The sequence below is a fragment of the Coturnix japonica genome, chromosome 4, assembly GCF_054131305.1.
Source record: "Coturnix japonica strain WE chromosome 4, WE-NBRP24, whole genome shotgun sequence".
Taxonomy (NCBI): Eukaryota; Metazoa; Chordata; class Aves; order Galliformes; family Phasianidae; genus Coturnix; species Coturnix japonica.
In genome coordinates this window covers 62,222,824-62,248,637 of record NC_140666.1, presented here as the reverse complement: position 1 = coordinate 62,248,637, position 25,814 = coordinate 62,222,824, and the positions used below count along the sequence as shown (strand labels likewise).

General features: G+C 37.6%; 1 protein-coding gene and 1 long non-coding RNA gene across 20 annotated transcripts in view; one reads left to right on the top strand and one right to left on the bottom strand.

The window, feature by feature from the left end:
* Positions 1–25,814, bottom strand: part of RAP1GDS1 (Rap1 GTPase-GDP dissociation stimulator 1) — an 81,061-nt gene that overhangs the window by 15,864 nt on the left and 39,383 nt on the right. For 3 of the 19 annotated variants that reach the window (XR_014945394.1, XM_085545263.1, XM_085545264.1), the window contains exons 3-5: positions 21,000–21,122; positions 18,272–18,397; positions 266–394 (exon numbers count right to left, since the gene is read on the bottom strand). Coding sequence is in view for 18 of the 19 variants with exons in the window: in XM_085545263.1 (XP_085401389.1) it covers positions 266–394; positions 18,272–18,397; positions 21,000–21,122 (378 nt within the window). In the remaining variant the exon portion in view is untranslated. Of the gene's footprint in view, positions 1–265; positions 395–3,200; positions 3,268–8,056; positions 8,204–18,271; positions 18,398–20,938; positions 21,123–25,814 lie in introns of all 19 variants that reach the window. The other 16 variants (XM_085545272.1, XM_085545271.1, XM_085545265.1 and 13 more) reach the window with 11 other exon arrangements.
* LOC107313662 (uncharacterized) overlaps positions 456–25,814 on the top strand; it is a 63,203-nt gene continuing 37,844 nt past the window's right edge. The window contains exons 1-4 of the long non-coding RNA XR_014945395.1: positions 456–1,870; positions 6,028–13,713; positions 23,192–23,296; positions 25,453–25,696. This is a non-coding gene — a long non-coding RNA (uncharacterized LOC107313662). The remainder of the gene's footprint in view (positions 1,871–6,027; positions 13,714–23,191; positions 23,297–25,452; positions 25,697–25,814) is intronic.

Below are 25,814 nucleotides of genomic sequence, written 5' to 3'. Positions count from 1 at the left end.
TTCACTATGAATAGCGGTGCTCAGGAAATACTGTTTAGATGATTTAGCGTTAGCATAAAACAGAAAAGATACTAAGTACCCAAATAAATCAGATTTACTGAAGGAAAAAGAGACAACTATGGATTTCAGAGGTAAGAAGCAGAAATTGGTTGCTTTAAATTTTGAATGTACCACTATGAATGCATTGAGGCAAGACTTCTGTGAATTGTAAGCGTGAACTTTAAGAAAACTGGATCTAAGTTTGAGATGAATATTGCGGACTTACCAAGTTCTGCTAAATTGCCAAAAGCAACAAGGCACATCTCTGTCAGAGCTGCATTTTGGCAATGAATACCCAACAATTTCACTAATGTAGGAATAACACCCATATTGATAAGTTGTGATTGCAGGGTATCTATGTAAAAAGAAAGCATAACAAAGAGTTAGTATTTGTGTTTGCAGCACTGTTATTTAACATCAGAACAGCATTTTTTCTCACGCAAAGCAACTTCTAGGCTAAGCAGTATTAAAATGGCTGTCTCCTCTACTATTCTACACTAGGATTTGGTCCAGACATGGGGTATGGACTCAGACTTCCCCTTTCCCCTGGCGATGGGATATATTCCCGTAATTGTTCCCTCCTGCTCTGGTGGTAAGGTACTGGTAATGTTGTGGCTCCTAATATAGTTGGGTTTCATTCTTAGCTGACTGAGACTAGCTGAGTTAAATAAAACAAACTACGTCAGTGAAAAACTTATTTGTCTGAGAGCATGGTTGTATAAACTGTTTTCCCTTAAAGATAAAAACTGGAAAATTAAAAGTAGAATGAATATAAACTGGCACTGAAATAAACATGAGAAGTTTTATAAACATAGGAAGCCACAATGTAGATTATGAGGAGCTTGAGAAAAAAGAAAGTTTAATAAAGACAAAAAATGGAAGGTTTAAGAAAAGTCCTTAGAAGCCATTCTGATAATTTCTTGCATAGGATGAAAGTTTATAGTATTTACAAGTAAGAAAGTTATTGCTCCTAGATGTCTGCAAATAGAAAGATGCTTTGATGGTTAGGCAGAAACATGATTGTTTTAAAAGATTATTTATAACCATATTTTATCTTGAACGTTACCTATAACACAGCAAAGAAGAAAAACATTGTTTCACAGTTGAATAGAATGAAGCAGACATGAACACACCAGATATTTAGTAGTTTTCCTAAGTATCGTTTTTCCTTTATTTCTAAGCACTTCATCTCTATTAAACGTTATAGACTCAAAAGACAATGATCCAAAGCCTAGTAAATCCAGCAGAATTCTGTTTCTTCATTTAGCTTTGGATCAAGCCCTACAGGGGAGTTCTCTTTTTTTTTTTTTTTTTTTTTTCCCTGAGCAGCTGAAATCAGTTGGAGATTTTATTTCTGTGGAATCAGCCACAGAAACTTCAGATTTTTATAGGAAGATAAAAACATCTTATAGCTGATTTCTAGCAGACTTTGTATCATCTCGTGTGCTCAGAAAATCCCTTTATTTTCCAGATTTGTGTTTTGAAATTTTCATTAATAAAAATGATGAAAAGATTCTGGAATGTTTAGTTCATTTGTATTTGGTATGAAACACTTTTGATTAACAATCAATTTGATGTATTAAATAAGTTAATGTCGCAGTTATTACAGGTTATTGGGGATGAACAGGAATTCTTGTGGCTTGATGTCTTTAATAAAATCAACCAGTAACTGAATTTCCCTCTTCTCTTTCTTTTCTTTCTTTTTTTTCTTTTTTTTTTTTTTTTTCCTCTGGGGGGGTTGTTACCTCTTCCATAGGTTCGTGGTCTTTAGAGAAATTTATGAGAACACCATCTGAGACATCAAAGAGCTGTTGAAGTTGTCAAATTTCAGGTAAGTACAGATTGCACTAGCGCATGCATTGAATGCCATTTTACCTCCAGCAGATGCGTGAGACACTACAACACCTCCTATTTCATTCCAAACTGACCATAAAAATCTAACTCTGAATAAAAAAAAAAACTAAGAGGGGGAACTGGATTGGTTCTGTGGAGAAATTGTTTGTGTAGGAGAACTCAAGTTACTGGTAAATAATCTGTTTTTCTCCTTGATTTCTGATTATCCCTTGCAGACGCTTAAAAATTGTGAAGGAAAAATGGTAGTAATGGAGAGCAGAACAAAGACGCAAACCACAAATGCCATAGAAAATTATGTGAAAAGAAGTTGCTTCATTACTAGACTATGCTTCAGTCTCTTTGAGTAATCTCTATGGGCTTCATTTGGCAAAGTGTTCTGACATCGGAAACGTAAACTCTGTATTTTGAGTAGCGCTCTTTTTCTGTTATTTTTTAATTAAATAAAACCCCAACATAATCTGTACAAAAAGTCTAAAGAGTAAAAAAATAGGGAAGAGGAAATCATATCTGTCCATGAAAGGAAAAAGGAATCTTAAGAGCCAAATGGAAGGATATATTGTTTAAGAGAGCATGGAGCGCATTTGTTTAAGGGACTCCAGAATTTCTAAAGATGAAAAAAGGAAAAAGAAAATATACCATGAAGGAATAATTGTACTACGCCGAAAGTCACATATTGTGTCAGACTCCATGGCAGCTTTTTTCCCTGGTGTGGAAGGATAGCACCTGAGTGTAGGAATAGCCTACAGTGTAGGAAAGCGTGAACAGGAATTGCCAGTAAGGTAAAATCTGGGCAGAATATCGATGTCTTGCCACAATAAGCAGAAGGAAATACTTTTTCCTCACAAAGACAGGACAACCTCATGAGTCACAGAGCCGCATGGGAGGCAAAACCTGGAATAACTGCGTTACCTCAACCCTTCTTATGAAGTGCTAGGGCCCTATTAGAGCAGGAGGCAACCTCAGGGGAAACATGCATCTGTGCTACAAGCAGCTCTCTGATGTAGGGCTGAACTAAAGCTCAAGGCCAGGCAACATCACGTCTCAGGATGAAACAGCATTTCTATCAGCTTCCTAAGCAGAATTGGATGCATGCTGAACAGGAAGCATGAAAACCTGAATGCCTCCTCTTCAGAATTTGACTTAAAGCCAGAAAAGGAACTCTCTCATTATACTGCTATCAAATATTGCACTGGAAAAATGCCTGTGTTCTCTCGGGGCTGAAAAGCACTGATAGTGATGCTGCACAGATGCATATACAGGTAGATAAAAGGCAATCAATACATGCGCCAGCACAAATAGTTACCTACCTAAAACTTGAATTTCAATGGCTCCATGTCCTTCGGTGACACACAAGGAAACTCCAAAGAGTAAGATCTGAGGAGAATATCCCAAATTGAGAACTTTACTGGGGGCATTTGAATTCAAAGTGCTGATTTAGGCTACTGCTTGACGTTGGACAAAATATTCAGAAAAAATCCAGTCATTGTGTTTCATTACTAACAGTGATTATATCACTAAAGGAAAATATGTTTTCTACAAATAGTGGAATAAGTTAATAACCTACAAAAACCTGCTTCCTATCAGCGCATTTATTTAAGTAATTATATTGTAAATTATATCACTATCTTAAAAAACAAACAACAACAACAAAAACTATTAATCTGCTTTTACGTGCCTTAGGTTTCTTTGTATTTAAAGTATATTTAGGTCTTGAAAGCACACTATACATTTTTAGCAGTGATGAAATGAAACAAAAACCATGGCAAGCATGAAAATTAGCAAAGATAAGTCTTAGAAGGAAGCATTGCTGAAATATTGCTATTAGACCATGATCGTGGAACAATAAATCTCCCTTTCGTTCCTTGTGCATTGACATAGATTCTGCAGATGGTAAACAATGCAAGACAGTCCCCAGCCTTCATTCCAGTCACTGAGAGTTTTGTGATAATAGGAAAAGGTTGGCAGTTGTATGACTTAACATCATCGCTTTACATCTTAAAAAGGCACTGAACAAAACAGACAACCTTGACTGAATTTTAATATGAAATGATAAAGTCTATAAGCAGAATTGTTTTTTCTCTGTCATTTCACACATGCATGCTGTATCCAGTTGATTTCTGATCTATAATTTGACTGCCTAAGAATCCAATTGACCTAATTCTTCAATCATTTCTATGTTTCTTTAAAAATACTTTCATGGTTTGTTCTGTAAATCTCGTGAGACAATTAGCTACTTTACAAGCTAATCCCATTACTTTGTAAATAGTCTTAGCCTACCGGATTATGATATCTGCAGAATAACCATTTGTCACTAACTCTTTTACGTTGCTGTTTGCATATGACTATTAGTTACTGGTTTTTCACTCTTTATCCAAGCCTGCTTTGCTCTTATGTAGATCCATAGCTCTACAGAGACTACATGTAATGGTACGTCTTCAGAATGGGAGAAGCACAGCGCTATGCTGTACTCACAAAGGTGCCAAAACAGCTGTTGCAGGGCTTGACAAAGAAAGAACTGTTAGAGGCTTTTGCAAGACCTACTTCTTAACAGAATTACAGCATGAGCAAAACCATTCACAAACGTGTGGCACACTTTGTCCCATTCTAAGCCATGCCTGCAACTCTGTCTTTTGAGAAATAATAATGGAAAGCAGGGATGAGAAATTTGATATTTGCATGTGACTGAATTCAGGTTGTAAAATACAACTATAGCAGAGAAGGCTGAGATAATCTATACTGAAGACGAAGGGACATATCCCTTAAAAAAACATCCCTGTTTTCTAGCATTGCAATTAACAATCATCACTTTCTTCTTCTTCTTTTTTTTTTTTTTTTTTAAATTTATTTAATTTAAATTATGCTTTAAAGAAGTGCAAGAGATGCCAAAGCCAAGTTCGTTTTGTTAATAATGTAGCACCTAATGAAATGGTAAGCTACTAAGGAAACAAAGGAAAGGACTTAGAGAGTTCAGAACACAAGCAGATGGCACAAGGACCTTATAAAGGGAATGTGAGTTTTAAAGCTTAGCCAACAGCATTATGAATGAAGCGACAACTGCAGAACCAGCACAAGATATAAGAATGCTAGATTAATTTGCTCTGTTTAGGAAAATAAAGTATTACTCATAGCTGCTTTTTAGTTGCCATTTTTGTAAAATTCATGTGTAGTAAATGCCCTATGCTAATTAAAAAATGCAAAGCACTTAATAATAAATCTTTAATGTCAAAAAAACAAGGTAGTTAATTGCTATTAAAAATTAAGCAGTCAGTATTGTAAAAAGAAGGCAATTAGTATACTGCGAACAGTGAGATGTTTAGAATCACATCAACAATTTATGTGCTCTTTGCTCACAAATTGCTAAAGATTAGAAAATATTAAGGGTGTTCACGGATAATTACATGCAACTAAACCAAATGCACTGTAATCATCCTTATCTGGATAGCTAGTGCAACTTCAGAGAGCGTGAGTCATTAGAGGAGGTAAGGAAATCTTCAAAGTCCCCACCTGTAACTTGGTAGCATAGCATGCTAAGCAGGGAAAGATTGCAGAAACAGTAAAACCAGAAAGTGCTGTTTCAAAGACTGAAACACTTTTCTTCTCATGCTTCCTATATATATTTGTCCAATTTGTTTCCATAACTATGGGTCTATGGGTAAAGCAATCTAAGGCTCCAGGATGCAATCCTATACTTCTCATTCCTCAGTAAAACTAGCGCAGTGTTTGTCTTCTTTGTAAGTGACACAGGATCAAGCTTTTGCAAGTAAATCCTGAAAACAGCACTGACTAATCCGTGAGTACAATTCCCAGTCAGGGCAACCTGAGTTTTCACCTTTAACAGGTTAGTGAAGAACTGCATTTACTCAGCATGTCATCCAACTGATGCTGCAATACACAGAAGTAAGTGGTTTTCTTGGGCTCATATTTGACATAGACTATTAACTTGAAAATTTAATATGGTTGGCAGGTAGTATTTTTAGAGCAGTTTGCAACAGTTGTGCAGCTGTCCTTGTGGCTCCTAAAACAAATCTGGAAAGCAGGCCAACCACCTGTCTCTCCATACACGTGCTGCAGGTACAGTCACTGATTTTCTTCTTACAATTGTATCCTATAATTTTATTTTTTATTCCTTGGCAGATCACTCAGACTTCATTGTAGTGGTCGCCACAGTTATGGGGCAGATTTGCTGACTACAGTGAAGCTACAGGACTTGAGTCTTACATGACATAGCAATAGATTCCTATGGAATGCCCTTACAGAGACCAACAGGTATGTGGGGTGAAGGTGAGAGTTGGTAAGCCTCCAGCATTCCTCCTTGATGTGGTGTTAGCACAGGGTGGAGATCTGCACCCAGATCCAGGAGCTGGGAGTATTTCATATTTCTGACCCTGCTTCAGTAGCTCCTCTGAATGTTGCATCAGCTTGTTAGTTGTTGTGAAATGAAGGATATCTTTTATCAGAGCAGAGAACAGTTAGTGAATCCTCCTAGTTGTCATTGAACTATACAACTGCTTTATAGATGCTATCAGAATAAGCCAGCTTGCTAGATGGGATGAGTCATTTACTCCATGTTTAAAACAGTCAAACTATTGTTTCGGAGATTTATCTCCTAAGTTGTTTACCTATGGAAGACTTGCTAAGAACTTGGGTCTCTGAAGCAAAAACGATGCAGTATCTCTGCACTGCACTTTGGAACTGGTCTGCCTTGAACTAACAAATATACTGGAAGCTTGTTAGCCTTAATGCCGAGGATCATGTAAGCTTATAGGTAAGAAAATCTATTTGCTCTACACATTTAAACAAATAAAGAAAATAATGGAGTCAACACTATAACATTTAGAAACATCTGACACACAGACATCAAGTGAAACAGTTCCTGAAGACTGTATGAAATAAAGGGGCTAGACAGTTATTTGCTGAATAAGGTGGAAGTACTATAAACAAGTATTCCTGGATACTACTAGGAAAAGAGGATAAAAAAACAATGCAAGAACAAGAGAAAGACATGAGACACATAGAATGATGGTGTTTGGAGGTAGAGAAGTAACACTAAGAACTGAGAGATCTGGAGAGATGGTGCAGAAAATGTGTGAGGAAAAACTATACCAGAAGAGAAGTAGATTAAAAATTCATACAATAAAGGTCAAAAAAATTAAGCCTAAGGACCTTCCAGAAAAAGAGTTGGGGACACAGATTTGGGAAGTGAGTCACAGGAAGTGGTAAGTTACAATGGTAAAGAAATAGGGGATAGCTAATAAAAAATCTATTTTATTCCTCAGATAAAGCACTACAAATCAGGAGATGAGCGTGACTGAAGAAACAGTGTGATTAGCTATCTACGTTTGCAGTCTGTGCCATTACAAGTCAGGAGAACAGCCTCTATTTAGCTTTCCTCATTTCTCCCCATTTTCTTAAAAATTACCATTTAGAAAAAGGTGGAAGTGTGTGAATGCTGCAAAATTTACCTTGGCATATTACCACACTTGCATGCAGAAGCAAACTAGGTACTAAAATATCAGGACATTTGTATGGCTAATGTTGAACACCGCTTTCTGTGCCTCAGTGGTCTAGGGGTTCTTACTTCAGCTGCTCTCTTGTTTTGTTGTCCCAGCCCCTAAACACTTCTTAGTGTGATAAAGAACCAGACTAGTGCTGGACGTACACATAATTATTCCCCATGTGTAACATAGGTAACATTGTGTACATTTCTCAAGGAGAAAAAAGGTTAAGAAAAACCTGTATATTTAACCCAGGTTATCAACCAAACAATACTGTGTGCCTGGGAAAAAACAGTATTATTGTGCCATTTGATACTAAATGAAAAAGAGGATGCAGTGTAGCCTAGTTTACTTCTGCAAATCTGTTTCTTCCCCAGGTGTACGATGCATCTATATGTATGGCTTTTAGATAAAAGTAAATTTCAGGTGATGATTTTAAAACTTTATATTTTTAGGGACTGCCTCAGGAAGATATCAAGTATTTCTTGTAATATAATTGTAATGAAACAGAAAATTGTATATATAAACTGAGGGTAGTTATCTTTTAAAATAATTTAGCGTTAGTTTCCACAGCACAAACCTACAGTTGGCTTTAAGGTTTATCTTTTTTGGTTTTGGATGGGGTTGTTCTCCTGGTAGACATAAAGCAAGTTTTTTGTGTTGTTTACCATTCTCATTGCTATAGTTCATCAGCATGCCACAAAAGACAGTCAAGAGCTTCTCACTGGCTGGATCTGTTTTACTGCACAGCGACCTTATAAGGTCTACTACAATATGTGCACCACCTGCATGGTCAACTGCGTTCCTGCCCTCATCTGTAAAACAAAGAGTTACATTAAAAATAAATGAAACCAAAACCCACCCCAGAGCCCCAAACATCGCAGTAATCATACAAAGCCAACTTTTAAAACCGTGAAGTCATTTCTTCAGTGCTGTCAAATTCCTCTATTAAGACTCTTGAAGGCCAGCTTTTAGTGCAGCAGAGCTGGGAAAGTGAGAACACCTACAACAAAATGGATTAACCGCTTGGAACTAATACCTTTGTACAGATGTTTAGTTTGAAGCAGAGGCCCTGAAGCTGAAAAATAATGTTCCAGTGATGCATTGGATTTTGCCAGAGGAAAGTTCTGAACATTTGCAAAATAAAGTACATGTATCCTGCAGGCTTTGTGGACAAGCTAAATTACTCCTCCTCTTATGCAGATTTAGAAATTGAAATAAAGAACAATGTGCTCCCCTGCGCAAGGGGATATGGGGAAACAAATGGAAAAGCAGACCAGAGGTACCAGCTCCCAGTGACAAACTCACTGGCACACAGCGTGTCCTTCAGACTTCCGTACCTGGAATTTAATACCACTATCAGATTGTTTTTGTATGGCTGAAAGAAAACTCATTCTCATCTGCAATATGCTACAGAGTTCTGAAGTCTCATAAATAACACACCATAATCTTTGTATGGAACTCACTGTACAACAAATCCAATTTGATGTATCAGTGTATGAATAAAAGAAAAATTGTCCTTTATTACAGTAATCAAGTATACTGCTTCCTTTCTCAGCAGGCAATAAACAATAGTCAATAACCTTAATTGCATGGCTTCTAAAAGCAGAGATTTCCAAGTGAGTTACAATCAGAATCAACTGGAAAATCTGGATGAGAACTTACTACCCCTCAGCCCTCCATTTCTTAATGGTTCAACTGCAGAATCTCATCTTTCTTTTGCTATTCTGCACCCTCAACATCACTCTTCTCTCCCTGTAATGGAGATGCTTGGAGGTTTAGCTATTAAGTTTTCCCAATTCTGCAACATGTGCAGCACAAATACCAAGGACATCCCCATTTATAATGTGATCATCCACTAAAAATTGGACCAGAGCTCTTCAAAAACTGTCTAAATCTTTCAGTTCTTGTCAAAAGCATTTACAAGGGAATATTCATTAGAATGTAAGAGGTATATGAGGTATAGTGTTTTCATTTTATATATATAAAATCTATATATATTTAAATAAAGGGTTGTAACTATAGTTTTAAATATTTAAATACTCTCTAATATAAAGTATCTGGTATAGCATATATATACATACAGCTATATATATAAACTCTTCTATAGTTATAACCATATTATATATATATATATATATATATATACACACTCCTTTATAAATATTAATATATTTATATTATAATATTATAAATATATCCTTTATAAATAAAAACATTTTTATATATGTGCATAGGGACTTCGGATAATGTACTGAGTGGAGTTGGAGGGGGAAGGGAAATTCTTGGTGGATCGCAGCTGTTAAGTTTATTATCACTTATCACATAATAAGTGTTTTGCAGAGTATCCATGAAATTGGACATGTAGCAGGGGAAAAAAGTCATTGCCATGACAGTTTCCATGCCTGACCTGATCATGACGTTAGGGAACTGTGATTCGCTCCAGGTATGTATATTTCATTTTGATAAATCAAAAACTGGAATCTGTTTACAGTCAAACAAATTCAATATAAGGTCTGTGTCAAGGATGGAGTGTGGAAAAAAAAGGAGAAATACAAAAGCAGTAAAACTCTCACATCCTTGATGCAATGACAGACATGGGTACAATGCTGAAATGAAATACAGTTCCATATCATAATATAGTATGGCAGTGTAGTTATTCAAATTATGTGCTTATATTTATCACATCAGCAGAGGAAAAAAAAGAAACTCTGAATATTCCAGCTTACTTTACGTACAGCGTTTTTGATTGCAGATTTAATACGTGATTTTGTATTTGACTCACCTTTTTTGTGAGTCATAATAGGTGTGCAAAACAGAACTGAATCACTAATTCCTCATCAAATAGACTGACTGTGGTGTTCAAGTTACTATAATACAATTGAAACCATCCAGCTAAAACGATGATAAAATTAAGTTTGTGATAAAAATCAGTTGTCAAACTAGTTACATGTCTTAGTATGGAACTGCATATAAAATACTTTGGCAAAGGTATAGTCTAGTGAGTCTGGAAGGAAGAATAAAGAAAAAAAGAAAAAGACCATAAACCCATAAAAAACAGTTATAAGCCAAGTTCCTTACCTGGACAGAATTTGACACAACTCCATTGAAAATTACTGTGTGATAATAACTTAGAACAAAGGAAGATCTGAATATCCTTCTTGTTCCATTTTGTCAGAGAAGCTATATATCAAAACCAGCTATATCTATAACTTTTAGTACATGGTAGTCTCTCACTTCAATGTATGATACGTATTTTTATCCTCACCATGTTTTTATTATGTAGATAGATAATTAGCTCTTACTGTATCAACAGCAAAACTAAGGTGGAAAGATTTAGCAACAAATCTCATTCTGAGAAATTAGATATATATAGCATACTCCAAATGTAAGGTAAGACAGACTGCAGGATCCCTCCCAGGTAGGTGTCTGGATCTAAGTACCAACTTTGACATGACCACATAAAATGGTAGACTGAAGTAGAAGAGGTGCCTTAATTGAGTTTGTTTCTATATCTCTTTCATTGCTGTACCTCTTTCCCATGCTAGGCTCACCCTGTATTGCTGCTTTTCTGCCCAAGGCAGCTTGGTGAAGAGCAGACCTGGCTTGGTGCTGTAATTACAAACTCCTGGTGTTGCCTCCATATGCCCCAGAGGATTAACTCAGCTCATTAGTGGAGGGCCACAGAGTCCTGTAGCATGTGTAGGAGGAAAACTCAGAAGGTCCTGACTACTCACTCCAAGCTCAGGCTATGACACTCGGTTGCATCCCAGAGCAAAAAGCGTATTTCTGACTCAGAGTACTCCATGTGCTTATTATGGCCTCTCTTCTTCCTGCTCTGTTGCTAAGAAACAGATTTTCCACACAAGAATACTCACCGAACTCCAAATCATTTACAGTCAAAACAAGACCACGGCATGCTGCTGTGTCTTGTTCTCAGTCCAGCTATTACCTTGCAGTTCAGCAGCTCTATGAACTCCCACTCTCAGAATGCTTTCAGCCTCCCAGAAGCTGTGTTCAAGTTTATTCCTGTGACCTTTTTAAATAAACATTTGCTATGTTCCTATGAGACCAGCGTTTGAACACTTTAATGAGCATTCACATTTCTGCTTTAAAATGTTTCAGGAGAGCTCACAAAGTGCAATGATGTTGCGTTATTACTTTTTTTTTTTTTTAAGTAAACACAATACTGTTTAAAGATGCCAAAATGACAACAACCCAAGAGAGCAGAGGGATGGTTTTCTTCCTACAATGAAATGTGTAGTGAAAAAACAGCAAGACAAGGGGTTTTAAGTTGAAGGATGGAAGATTTTGGTTGGATATCAGGATATCAGGGGGAAGTTCTTTACTATGAGAGTGGTGAGGTGCTGGAACAGGCTGCTCAGAGAGGTTGTGGATGCCCCATCCCTGGAGGTGTTCAAGGCCAGTTTGGATCCAGGCCCTGGATAGCCTGCTCTAGTATTAGATGTGGAGGTTGGTGGCCCTGCCTGTGGTGGGGGGGTTGGAGCTTCATGATCCTTGAGGTCCCTTCCAACCTGGGCCATTCTGTGTGATTTATTATAGAAAAAAGTCACTATTTCTCCAGTGTCCTTTGGTCCAACACAATCATCTCTAAGAATGAATGCAGTCTCTTCTTCTATCCTTAATTACCCTCGGGAGTTTTGCTAAACATTTGAAGGAACAGGCAAATGTGACAGTATCACAGTGTCCCTCATGTTATGCTGAGGCAGTAGCCAGAGGCAAGCCACATTGAAATTCTCAATTGATTTCCAAAAAGCTATCTTGTTTTTTTCTGATTCCTCATCTGTCAGATAGAAGAAAAATCACCTGTTTCTAATTTCTGACAAAAGAACAAGGAGACTTTTGTTCTAGAGTGTAATGATTTCCACTCGTGAATTCTGCTAAAAAGCAAGGAAAACAAGCAGTATGAAAAAGCGACAGTAGCTCAGCCGAAGACAGGCAAAGGCCCTCCTGGCTCAGTGCAGCACTTCCCTTTGCCTTCCTTTCCATGTGTGATGCTCACAGCAGATTCATCTGCTGATTTTCTAACTCCACACAGCTCCAGAGTAATTGCACTACAGCCAAACAAATTACTCTAGGTTGACGAGAGCATAAGTCAGAACTAAATCCAGCCTATGCTTTTTACTTCATATAGTATAAAATAAATAATGGAATCCAATTATACAATAACTCATCAAACAGGTTTTCTACACTGGTAGGTGGGTATTTATAGCATCTCATGCTATTAACAGAATAAACCTGCACACATCAATTAACTTAGATTTAAATCTCTCAGCTTCATCTGGCCAAGAGCAAGGATCTGAGCAGACCAAAACCAAGTGCCAAGCAGAGACATTCTGCCGGATGCTGCTGAAAGGAGCTCAGCATGAAGCTGAGCTTGGCGTTGTGCAGGAGCAGTGCTGACAGCTGAAAGGATCTGTGATCCTCCAGCAAAGCAGTCAGAGAGGCAAATTCAAAGAGTGTGACCCACAGGAATTTGAAATAAAGCCAAGAGGCAAAAAGCAAAACTGATCAACCAACAAAACATCACAAAGCACATTTGTAAATCTTACTAGGCCCTGGGAAGAATAAAACTTTCTCAGAGCAGTGAGGAAACAAGTGGCCCTGGGAAAAGCTGTGGAGAGTCTTAGGTTTGGGGCTAGTGCTGTCCTTGCCCCACAGTTGCAGCTGTAGGAAGCAAGAAGTTCTGGACTTCTAAAGCAACTCCCAGGAGCAGTATTCGGCCTGGTGACTGTAGGAGATGCTTCAATTTCAAGGTATTCAGCTTGGGAAAGATCAGCAAAGTGTTTTGTTTTAGGAAATCTTTCACCTCCTTAGAAGAAGGCAGCTTGCTGATTTCACCTGAGGGCAACGAGGAACACATGGTGACCATAGAACAGCCCACACTCAGGAGACCAGGTGCTAGGATGTCATTGATAAATGAACCAGACACCATCTCAGGTAAGTAACTCCTTTGCAAGGAAGTGGGTACAGCTCTAGATATCCTACTCACATGCACCTACTCCTCAGGCTATTCTGCTGGCTGGACAACTAATGAAATGAGCAGCAGCCTCAGGATTAAGGGGAATGTCAGAATGCGAGTGAAACACTAAACTTTAAAGTCTGTGAATGAAATGCAGGAGGGGGAAAAGTAAAGAACTGGAAAAAGTCTGCTTTGTTTCTCAGTTACTTTTATAGTCTTGGTTCCTGTACTGACAGATCCATGTGTTCAAATAATCTTCCTGGAAAAAATAAGGAAGAGGAAAAAAAAAAACCAGCATTGCAGAAAATATACAGGACTCTTCATACCTGAATTCTTTAAAAGGTAAGAAAATCATTCTCATATATTCATTTTAAAGGCATGAAGAAGTTGCAATTATTAATTCACTTTGTTTACATGGGCTGCTTTTAAGTTTTGGCTTAAGTCTTAAGAATTCAGTCACTTGTTTCAGTAGGGTCAATATGTAGAATATAAGTTTGAAAAGAGTAATAGCCCTAGAAGGAGAACTCATGTTTTTGTCACCCTTCGAAGGGCTCTTTTCAGTGCTCTAGGAAGATTTATTCTGATTCCATTTTAGACAGCCATAAATTAAATTTATATTGTTTAATAGCTTCCTAAGAACATTCGTGACTAATTGCTGGTAAGTACTAAATATTACTGTGAAAGTATCTGTTGGCGTGCATATGGTATACTTGGTTTCTAGCTGATGCAATGCTTGTTCTGATGAGGCTTAGAAAAAATACTGCATTCTAAGGGACTCCTAGCTTAAAAAAATACAGCATATTTTTCTAAGATTCAGACATAGCTTAGAGGGGACAAGTCTAGAGATAACACAGTATTGCTGCACTATATGAAAATTGGAATTTGACATCTCTGTAAACAATCAGTTTTCAAGCAATGAGTTACAACCTCTGGTCTCAATTTCATGATACTGCATAATTAGTAGGTGGTATTTGCATTTGTTAGGATCTGGTACAAAGGAAAGTGAAAGACTGTGGTAAGATGCTGCCTCACTGCATGAATCAGGGTGACTTTCATAAAAATAATTAGCCATTAGTGTGCTATTATCAATACCAGTTGCATTTTAGGATTCTGCTGTTTCCCCATATGGTACTAAGAAAGGCTATGCCATTTTCTGAAGGAGAACAAACTTGATGTGTTTCTAGTATGTTTAATTTTTAAGTGTCTGGTTTTTAGCTTTAGATCCTAGAATGAATCTTGTCTCCTGAAAGATGTATGAAACTGTGCAGTTGAGTAGTTTCGTATTTGTTGTAAAAAGCCTTCCTCTTCCTTCTGCAAGAGGTCTGTACATACTTCTAGGATGGGTGGCCGAGTATAAAGAATATACAGTACCCAAGTTCTTTTTAACTTAAGAACTGGCACAGTGTTCATGGTCTAATGTTAAGGGCGGGATCAAGACAGATTTGGGTGTATGTGAGGGGCCATATGGGTGAAATACAGCAGGGGTCTTGCCATCAATACAGTATGACAAGGTTGATGGAAATGTATGACTTGGGAAATAAGAAAAGGATCCAGTGCTTAGCCTGCAGAAAAGGTAGAAGAGCATCTGGCAGAAAGCCCTTACAGAACAAGTTGGCATTTTAAATTTCACAACTACAAAGACAGGTCTTATGTTCTGACTAGCAAAGCTAAATTCTTAGGCATTGTCTTATAAGCAAAAAGTAACTTGTGGTTAAAAGGCATAAGTGGGCTAGGATTTCTCCAGCTAGTAATAAAATTCAGATAAAATTATGTTCCCGAGTGAGGTTACTGAATCCATTGTCTGGGCATACAGAAGTTCTAGTGACTGTATTTGTTATGGGCTGTAGATGTAGTGGGAGAGAAAACAGGTGGGAGAATGAAGAGATCACACCTCTACTTCTCTGCTTTGCACTTTCTGCTCTGACCAAGATTTGGGGAATGAGGTGTATGTGGCGTAACTAGATAAAGCATTTAGAACAGTTACAGGCTGTACAGGAACATGCGGTAATTTATCTGTTCTTAAACTGTAGGACAGCATGGAACAGTTTGCATAGTGTGATCACTCCTGAGTTAAAGTCTTTTTGGCTACCTCAATTGTTTCTTTCATCTGTGCTTATCAGAGGAAGGCTGGGAGACTGGAAGCCTCATCAGAACTAACAAAACATTCTTCTACTCTACTTTGCAGTTATATTTGCCCGTATTGCTGATGCTTAGTGACTCACATAAAACAGATCTCTTCACAACATAAATGCTTTAAAAAGGATGCTCTCATGGCTGCTTGGGATAAATTTGACCTATTTTTTTCTCTTTAATTGTTTATGAAATGCATTTAATTCTGTGTTTTGTTTTTTTCTTTTTTTTCTTCCCTTCTCAAGGAGTTTATTCAGCTTTATTTTAGGGGCCTAAAACTGAGGATCACCCAGGTGATAACACTATGTACATTACCCCAAACATAATGGAGAAGCGAATCCATCTCTAAATAACAGCTTCTATTTCATGTTTTCAGTAAGGAAATCTTTTGGTATGGTCTCTGGTCAGCAGGTGTATAATTCCCCTGTTTCTTTGTGAAAGGGTATTAAAACTGAGCATTTGGATTTAGCAATGAATACCTCTCCCATGGCAGCAGTGTTTCAGGAGTAACCATTCCTGAACTGATGTGGAAATGGCCTGGCCTTCATGCAGGAAATCTGAGAAACAGTGTCGTGTTCATTTTATCAGGAGAAAATTACTAGGGGATTGTCCTTCTCTGCATGGTTACTCTGCTGGGGCTTTCATCCTGCATTGTACAGATTTCCCTCCAAAACTTTATTAGCCCCTTTTGTCACTAAACAAGGTGCTATGTGATTGCTGAGATAAAATAGAGGATATCTGAGGCTTCCAATAAATAGAAATGTTGCTATGAGCTATTCAATATGGGTTTGATTTCAGACTTTTAGCCTAACACTGATTTAGGACCTTTAGAACGTTTTCCATTATTGCATGCTATAACTGTATGTGCTCTGAAAGTGAAGAAACAGTCACGTGTATGGTAAAATACAGTTCCTGAGGTATTTCAGGTTTCTATGACAGTTCTAGTTATCAGAAAAGTAACAGCTACTTTTGTCTCAGCTGAAAAGGAAAAGGCCATCTATATGTAATGCCTATGATTAGAAATACTGTCCTCCACATCTGTTGTTTGTTATATATTAAGTATCTTTGATAGGAAAAAGTAATTTATATAAAAATAAATAAGTCATAGATGAGAATATACCAAATTTTATGGTAATAAGCATATTTAAAATACTTGCATTTAATAAGATTCTAGGATAAATTAACTATAGATTTATTACACATTAGGATAACAACCAAAACAAAGCAGGATAGGGTGGATGTGATGAGTTCTGTGAATAGCCTCTTCCACTTAAACTGGAGATGCTAGTTGGATTTTTGTGGTATTTTCTTACTGCTTGTTCATAATTCTTATTTAAATGCACAGGGAGGGCTGTGACTGTCCTACAGGACTGCAGCAATACACAGCATACAGAACGCATCACTGTATACTGTAGGTTTTGTCTCCACAGAAGAGCAACACAAGGCATATAGTACAGCTTTTCTGTGCTGTGTAAGTAAAAGCAAGAAGCAGTCCACATTATCTGATACTTGAAAACCATTTTCATATTTGCTCTTTAGATTTCATGTAAAAATGCGGGCTGAGCAAGAATGACATGAGTAGTTACGTGGGTTTTACTAATGTGAAATAAACCATTGCAACCTAGGACTGACCTTTATATCACATATGACCCTGAAATAAAACTTAGTAAATGAAATGTTATAGAAAGCTCAACAGTTTCTTCTTGAAGTTTCCATAGGGCAGCAGGTGTTCAGTTGATTGGTCACCTTAGATAAAATCCTAAATGAAAGAATTAAGTATTATCATCCTGAAGCAGTAGCTGCCTGTAAATGAAAACGCCAGCATGGAAAATCTAATGAGCTTCTCTGAGATCAAAGACAAAGTAATTTCAAACAAGATAAAGTGCAAATTTCCAAAGTAGCTTGAAAAAAATCGTAAGAAAGATGCTACTGATAAGTCCGGTTTTGAAACAGACAGTAATTCAGAGCAGCAAAAACCTTTAGCTAATGCAAAATATACCGCAAAGAAAACTTCTTGCAATTTGAAAGAAAGCACTAAATCCAAAGATATTAAAGAGCTTATGCAATTCCATTTCACTTCCCATCTGCAGACATCTGTAGGCTTCTAATTACTTCATGGGAATACAGAGATTGCATTTTCAAAACACGGCAACCGCTGGTTTGTTTTTCAAATCATGCGTCCACACAATTTGCTAATGTGTGGTAATTCAAAATGTATTTTGACCACAAAAATACCTAAAAGCCGTCACCAATCCCCAAGTCCTGACTATGGAAATTAACCACATGTAATCTAGGTGCAATTGATTGGCCACTTAAGATCAGAAGCATAGTTGAAGCTTCCCTTTCAGCCACAAGTGTGGCTCTGCAAAGCCCTGAGACTGGCAAGATATGAATATTCCCTTCTCAATCTGACGTTTCCCCTGTGAGACTTTGAGAATAATTAGCCACTCAGATCATTGCATACATAGCACCTGCTCACTGGAAAGCTAGTTCCTTATGTTTAAAACAAATAAAGCCCTGAAGCCCATAAATCTTTTCTGATCTTATATCCAGTTGTATCATGATATCATAGCAGTTTTTTGATTCTTAGTGTCACAAAGGCATAGTGCAAGCACGATGTACAATTATCCTGTAAAATCAGAATAGTTGTATAGTAAATAAAAATCTAGAAAGGTGGAAATTGAATGCCAGTAGACAACATTAAATTCCCTCAACGTTTCCCTCCCTCTACCAACACCATCTACAAAATTCAGCGTATTTCAACACTTACGGCTATCGTAGCATATATTGCCCAGGGCACGTCCTGTTTGCAGCAATACTTCCTGATCTTTGCAGTTTAACATCTGCACCAAAGGAGGGATCAACCCAGCATCCACACACGGGTTCCGCATAAATTCTGCAAATAATGAAATAGCTGTTAAAGAAAGCCTGCTGTTTTCAGTTCCTTCCATTCTAATTACCCTGGCATTGCAATGGGGCCTTTTGTAAGAGTACAAGCATGCAAATGAAAGTTTGCATGCAAGTTTCTAAAGAACATCAGGATTTGGGCATATGTTGTTTCCATTATTTGTTAATTTAGAAGGAATTGAGAATATTTAATTGACTACCATGGAAACTAATTTACCAGAGCTTAGTCTGAGTGTTGTTTTTAGAAATGCTGAAAAGAACAATGAATCCACATCCTTTTATTCCACTCAAACTAAACAGAAATTAAACTACTGATTGACATAAGAGATGACTCAAACTATCCAATAGAAGCAGCATTTTTTACCTTTTATGCCCATAGAACTCCCACAAAGCTTAGAAAAAAATGCAATTAAATAAAGCTAAGTAAAAGGCTCTTTATTTTGAAGGTAAGGAATAAGAAATACAAGAGGGGTTTATGTGAACCTTCCTTCTTGGGAAGAAAAGTAAAGGACCCGTTACTGGGTAGCTTCTTGTATTTCTGTCCTTTCCTGTCATGTTCCTCAGTGGCAGGGAACCAAAGAATTTTCTTCAATCTGTGCAAGTCACAGGTAAACAGTTATGCTGAAATAATCTGGATAGTGGTCTCCAAGAAGATCTATAGTTAGGCAGGCACTGTGCTGTTCTTTTTACAGGGGAAGTTTTCAGAGGCAGCCACTCAGACACTGGTGCAAACTGAGTAGTTTACTTTGAGGCGCCAGGAGAGATGTAGCACTGTAGTAGGCAAAAGATCAATACATTTTTGATTTGTTGTGAATTGCAAATTACCTCTTCTTGATCCTGGACAATCTTGGTTCTTTCACAACCAGTTTACTTTTGTGTTGCTTAGTCATATATAATGAATGAAGTAGGATGTACAATCCTTACACAAAGAGATAAGAAAGCTGTTCTGACTTTGGATCAACAGAATCCCAAAAGCCCAAACCTCAAAGAATTCATAAATGTACAGAACATTTTAGATATTTTCTTTGTTGTACCTATTAAAGCATACTTTGATGTTTCTTAACTACAGGAATTTGTACCTTTTGTAGCTAATAGTGTAGTATTGTTTTAGCTAAATAAGTAATTGTCATGGAGACAACAAATCCTGTGCTGATACACGTGGGTATATCACCAAGCAGGTGAAGAAACATCTTTATATTTGCGCAGGTCTAACAGAAGATGGTAGTCAGCCAAATTGACCCTCTCCCCTAAAACACGGAACTTTGAAAAACTGTAGACAGATACTGCACGGTGATAAATGAGATGGCCTAAATGTTGATAGTATCACTTATCATTACCAGATTCGATGTCCTTGTAACTTTTCATCTATTTATTTCCTATCACTCACTTTCTTATCTATCTCAATGTTTATTTACTTAACTTATTACTTTCTCCCCTCTGTCTTCTCTGTCTCCTTGACTTCTTCCTCTCTTAATTGCCAATGAAGGCTCTTCTCCATCCCTCAGCTTCTCCCTGCATCGTTTTCTTTTATACTCACTACTTTATCATAGTCTCTATGTCATCAATCATATAATTTTTTAACTGTGAGAAGAAATAGCAACTTGTTCTACCTTTAGAAGATCTAGAGGTCTCAGTCTGTGCTGCTGCTTAGGGTCCTGCTTGAGCAGTGTGAAGGGGTAAGAAACCCTTTCTCTGCATTCCCTCGATTTGGAGTGAACAGAAGCTTTCAGCCTCGCATTCAGAAAAAAAATACATAGGCAATATGCTGAGGAAGCTTATATTTATCAAGGTCATGTAAAGATATGAAGTAAAAGAAGTGGTGCCTCTGTTGCTGTCTCACAGCAGTAGTAAAACTGCAAATATATTTGCACAGAAGTAATTTATGAAAAAGAATGTAACCAAGAGCAGTCATTTAGGTTTCCCCTAACCTGGAGGGAAAATGAAGGAAATCTTATGAAGGAAACGCTGAAGAATCACTTAAAGAGTTAGGAACAGAATCACTGAAGGATAGAGTAACATAAACCAATGGAGGACAAGTCTTTAAAAGAGGGATTTAATTGTTTTGTGCTATTACAGACTGTGAAGATGGTTTTCTTATTTCTAAGCCTGGCAAAGAAGACCTCAGAAAAAGGATTTAAAAGCTGGGGGGAGAAACTCCAGGTAGCAAATGCATCTGAGCCTTTGGTGAGCTCACACCCAAAAGCCAAATGACTGTAGGTGGTCATTTATATGTATACACTACTGCTGTAACTGCGCGCTACGTGTAACAGTATTATGCACAAATTATGCACATCTTTTCTTCTTTGTACATTTCGTAAATGATGTGCTATTTCTGTCCAATAATATATACTGCTGATTATCTTAAAAACTAAGCAGCATGAAAGTAAGGACTAAAAATATTCCAGCAGCCAAATGCTGTTTTGATTGTACTGAGAAACAAAATTTGACACAACAAAAACAAAAAGTGAGAAGGAGAGAGATGAAAGATGTCTAATCTACCAAATGAAAACATAAATGAAGTAAAACATACTGACAAGTGAGGTGAAAAACTGAAGATGTTCCAGCAGAAAAGTTCTTGTAGAAAACCTCACCATTTCTGGCTACTTCTGCTATGATGTTAGCTACTTTTGCTGTGCAGGAAGACTGTGGCATCAACAGACTTGCGAACACCTGAAGAACTCCACTTTTCTGGATTTTTTCACTTGTCTCCATATCTGAAAAACAAATCAGACAATAATGACTTGAGCATCAGCTTGCTTGGAGGAGGAAAAGGAAGAAAAAGACTGTAAATCTCCTCAAATGCAATTCTCAAAGTTATTGTTTTCTTGTACACAAGAAGCAGACATACTTCAACGATCACATTTGCTTTGTATGATGGGCTAATAGAACTTTATACTTTGCCATTCAGAATCAATTAATCTTTATAACATGACTGCTTATAAGTAAATGTACAAACACACTCGTGCATGCACTGAGCCATGACTGGAGAGAGAGGGAGAAAGATTAAAGACCATGGAGTGATATGATATGCGGCAGCCTGAAGTATTGTGTAAAAATGAAGGAATGGTGCTCTGAAATGTATAATTATGGAAAACATTCAAAGAATGATGGCTCAGTGTAATGCAGCACAGGAATCAGAAACTGGAGAAGAAGGACAGCTAAGCAGATCCCAGTCTAGACCTCACTTATATTCAGTATGTACATCTTCTGCATTACTTTGCTAGGCTATGGTAGCTCCAACACAGTCCCAATACAAGGGAAATGGAAAAGTAACACTCAGATTGTGGATTTCAGAACAAATAGTTTCCTCTTTCTGCCTGTTCTACAGAAGTAATTGTTCAGGTGCTCCATAGCAAAGGCCCCACATAGCATTGCTAGCCTGCAGCTCAGTACAAACTGTAAATGAACATTGATTCACTGTGGTTAAAAATCAGGTACTGGATACTAAAACCTATCTTGCAAATGCTTTCAAATAGTTTGCGGTTTTGAGTTGGATGTTAGTGTGATAAATTACTAGATGGCAGCAACCACTTCAGAATGCAGCATAGAAGACCAGGGGGTCACCTAGAGTAGCAATTTGCAATCATTTCTTAGCTGTGCTTCACCTGCAAATAGTTAACAGCACATCATTGGGCTCACCATCTCCTCTGCCCTCCTCTGCCCTCCTGTTTCTGTTCTCTGCACTGCCATTGCCTTTTGTCCTCCAAGACAACCCATGCTTTGAGTGCAGGAGAGCTGCTTGGGCTCACCCTGGCAAAGATCACTCTCGTTGGCTCAGTGGCTTGCATACAGTACATATGTGCTTCACTGGCCAGGAGCCAGAGATGTCTAAATAATGGAATATGGATTAGAGAGGGAGAATTCAAGTCTGGCTTGCAATTCTGCCTGAGTTCTGTATTTATTGTATTCTCTTGGGCTATGATCTCTGGCTAGGACCACCCAGCTATGATATGGTAATGACCTCTGATTACCAACAGATTCAGTATAAAGCAAAGACTGAGTAATTTCAACATATGCATAATATACTAGTTATCACTGATCTGTTTGCAATCTAATTAACAGTGATTTTTAAACATGCATTGAGAACTCGTCTCAGATGACCCACTGTAAAAGAACTTCTGACTAATATGGAAGCTTTTTCAGGCTTTGACATTCATGTACACATTGTTAGGTATGTTCTCCCATGGATATGTAAGAATGAAGCGAAAGTTTGTATTCAGAGAAATTGTGTCAAGATTACAGACTGTTCCAGACAGTCTACCAAACAAGAGATGATTCTCCCTTGAGTTCAAAATTGAAAGGACAGAAATGTAGTTATCTGTGAGCGCATGTGAATTTAACCACAGTTAGTGGGCAGGAGACATTAATGCATTTTTCTCTACCATGCTGCTCAGACATACAGTATTATTTTATGAACTGTAGTTTGATGGACTTATTACTGTGCAAAATATAAATGACACAACTGGAACAAAATATTTCCTGCAAGAAATGGGAAAATAAAACAAAGTGTTTCTCCAGGCCAGGTGTGTGTAGCAGATCCAGCATCCCACTGGTTCTGGCTGAGCACCAAAATTTTACTAGTTACAAACTGCTGAAATATAGTAATTTATTTCTTATTAAAGACCGTTTAAGTATAGAAACTCTGCCTGTTTTTGGAGGGCTTTAGAAATACTTGCAGAAGGAAGGGTATTTTAATTGGAACAAGCTGCCTTTTATATAAACTTTACACTGCTTTGTTATATTTAGCTTTTTTTGCTCAATAATTTTTGTATTTTTCTTAAAGAAGGAGGACTTAATGACAACATGCCCTGTGGAAACTAGGACATCCAAATGATCTTCAGCAATCGTTTCACTTGACTGAGGAGCCTACTGCACATTTGCATTTCAGGTACTGTTCAAATATGTGTCTGTAGAAGAAAATAACAAATTGGAGGTTTTAAGATGGGGGCTTGGCAAGAATTGGAAATGGCCTTAGCACAGGAATCCCCGAATTCTTCCCTTTATTCTCTTCATGGGCTAGAGAAGGCCTGCTTTCCTGTTTCTTGTGAATGCAAGAAAGAGGTAATATCTGCAAAAGATGCATATCTGCTGCATGCTAGTTTCATTCTTGGCTTCCTAGTAAATCATTTGAGGCTGTAATATTTTGGAATCTTATTTCAGGTGTTATCTTTTGAGTTGTTTCAATGTATTGTCAGCTGTAGAGACACGTAAAATCAAACTTTTCTACAGGAGCAAGTGAGATCTAGACAAAACCTTCATCATGTAATCTCCTTTTATGCTTTCTGTAATAGTGAAAAAGGGAGTTATAGCCAACGTTAATGATGTATTAACAAGCTGCCATTCTAACTCCTTCAGCAGAACTACACTTCTTGGCAAATTTGTTCAATTTCTGTGCTAAGGAAACCTGATGACCTAGGCTGCCTGATATTAGGGTGCTGCACCTCAAAAAATCCTTCTGCTATAAATACACATACAGATTCCATCTGCTTTCCTTTAAAGCCTGCACTCACAACCCACCCACAGAGTAACTACTGCTCTTATCTTGAAGGAAAGGAACTGTAGGGCTATGATAATGCTACTTTAGAAATAGTCTTTTTGCACACAATAAAGTATAGCGCTGTGCGATGGCAGCATAATTGGGGGAAAAACCCCTAAGGTCAAACCTGCAGCTTTGGATGTCTCTTTCTATCATTGGATTTCAAGATGAAGAATATGTTAGATCACACAGTGCCAAAATCTTATTAATGTCATAACAGTGTGATTAAAATGTCAATATCTTTGCTTTTCATGGTTTTTGCAGTGCCTGAAGTCAGAATAATAAAGGGTGTGAGCAGGAAATTCTTTAATGCCATAGATCAGAGCTGGAAAGCTGAGCACCGGGGCTATCAGAGTGCTTAATTAAGTAGCAGAAATCATTACAGGAAAAAAATCCAATTAGATTGTATGCTCTCTCCTCTCGGCTCTATTTCCTGTTAAATTTTGACTCCTCTCTGTCTCACTCTTTTCTCATCTCTGCATCATTTTCTTCATCTACAAGTGAAAGAAAAGGCAGGGAGCAGGAAGGGAAAGGCTTATCTGTCACAAATACTGCTACTTCATACTCACTAGCAGCAGAAAAATATTGGTGTATAGTTGCTTTGAATGATGAGTTTAAGCTGTACTACTACTTTTTTTTTTTTTTTTTTTTTTTTTTTGGTGCATACAATTTTCCCTCCCAGCAGAAAAAAGTATAAAATAACCCAGTATTAGTGAAGTCTATCACAGCATCAATTCTTGTGTTGTGGAGCTTTACATGAGAAAAGAACTGTAAATGAGCAGCTCCATCAGTGTCCTTTTTATTAAGCCAACCCTGTTTGCAGTGTACTCTTGAAAAATGCATGTATTTCTGGCTGAAGAGATTTTGTAAACCTCCAGAAACCACTGTAGAAAATTACCGTGGCTTTATAAAGTCCCTCCCATGTGTGCTCCCATCAGAAAGAGGAGGATGAACATATGAATAGATAATGATGAGCCACATACGTAATGGGAAAGGAAGCTTTCATCGGCTCTCTCACAAGGCAGAACAGAGGGAGCAAGGGATGTATTTCTAACTGGTACATTCTCTATCCATCACAGTAGAAAGAAAAAAGCTTCATGTGACCAAGAGCAGGTATTGATGCTCACATGGTATACTGCCTTCCTGTCTCTCTGTAGCCCTCCTGCTGTTTTTTTCCATACCACAAAATAGAGATCTTGGTCTAACTAAATGAGCACAAAAAGTAGACTGTGAAGAACCTCTGGAAAACAAATGATATGACCTTCTGCAACAAAGTATACGTCACAGAGAAAGGAGCCAAAAAGACCATTCCAATTCAATAATTTTTTTACAGAAAAAAGAATACATGTAATAAAATGCATAAATACATCTTCTGTTGGCAGCTCCTCCTCATAAATATAATCTGCTTGCTCACACATCCTTCAAATTAGGCCCCTATGAGGAAGGGAGGATTCTCCCTCAGCTGTGTGAACACTTTTATCATGGTGTTTGCTCTGTTCTGTCTACAGCAGTGGCAATAGGAGAACTTCAGCTCTTATTTTTAATGAAGAGAGACGGAGATAGTGCACAGATGTTGGTAATTAAAATCTCAGCTCTAACAAGGAAGGAAGGACAGATGGAGAGACAGATTCACCAACCAGCTAGCTGCATGATTCCTGCTGATTAAATTCTCCAAGAGCAGTATCCAAAGAATGAAAGTGAATTGCAAGATGAGATCCACGCCTTGAGCAGCCTGTTGCAGGTACCAATGAAGTAAGTTAATAAACACACACGCCAGCTTCGCCTTCCATGAAGAAACAAGCACATTAAGACTTCCATGGGTGCTTCACAGCACAAGACAGAATATTAAAATTAAGCAGCTAGGATTCTC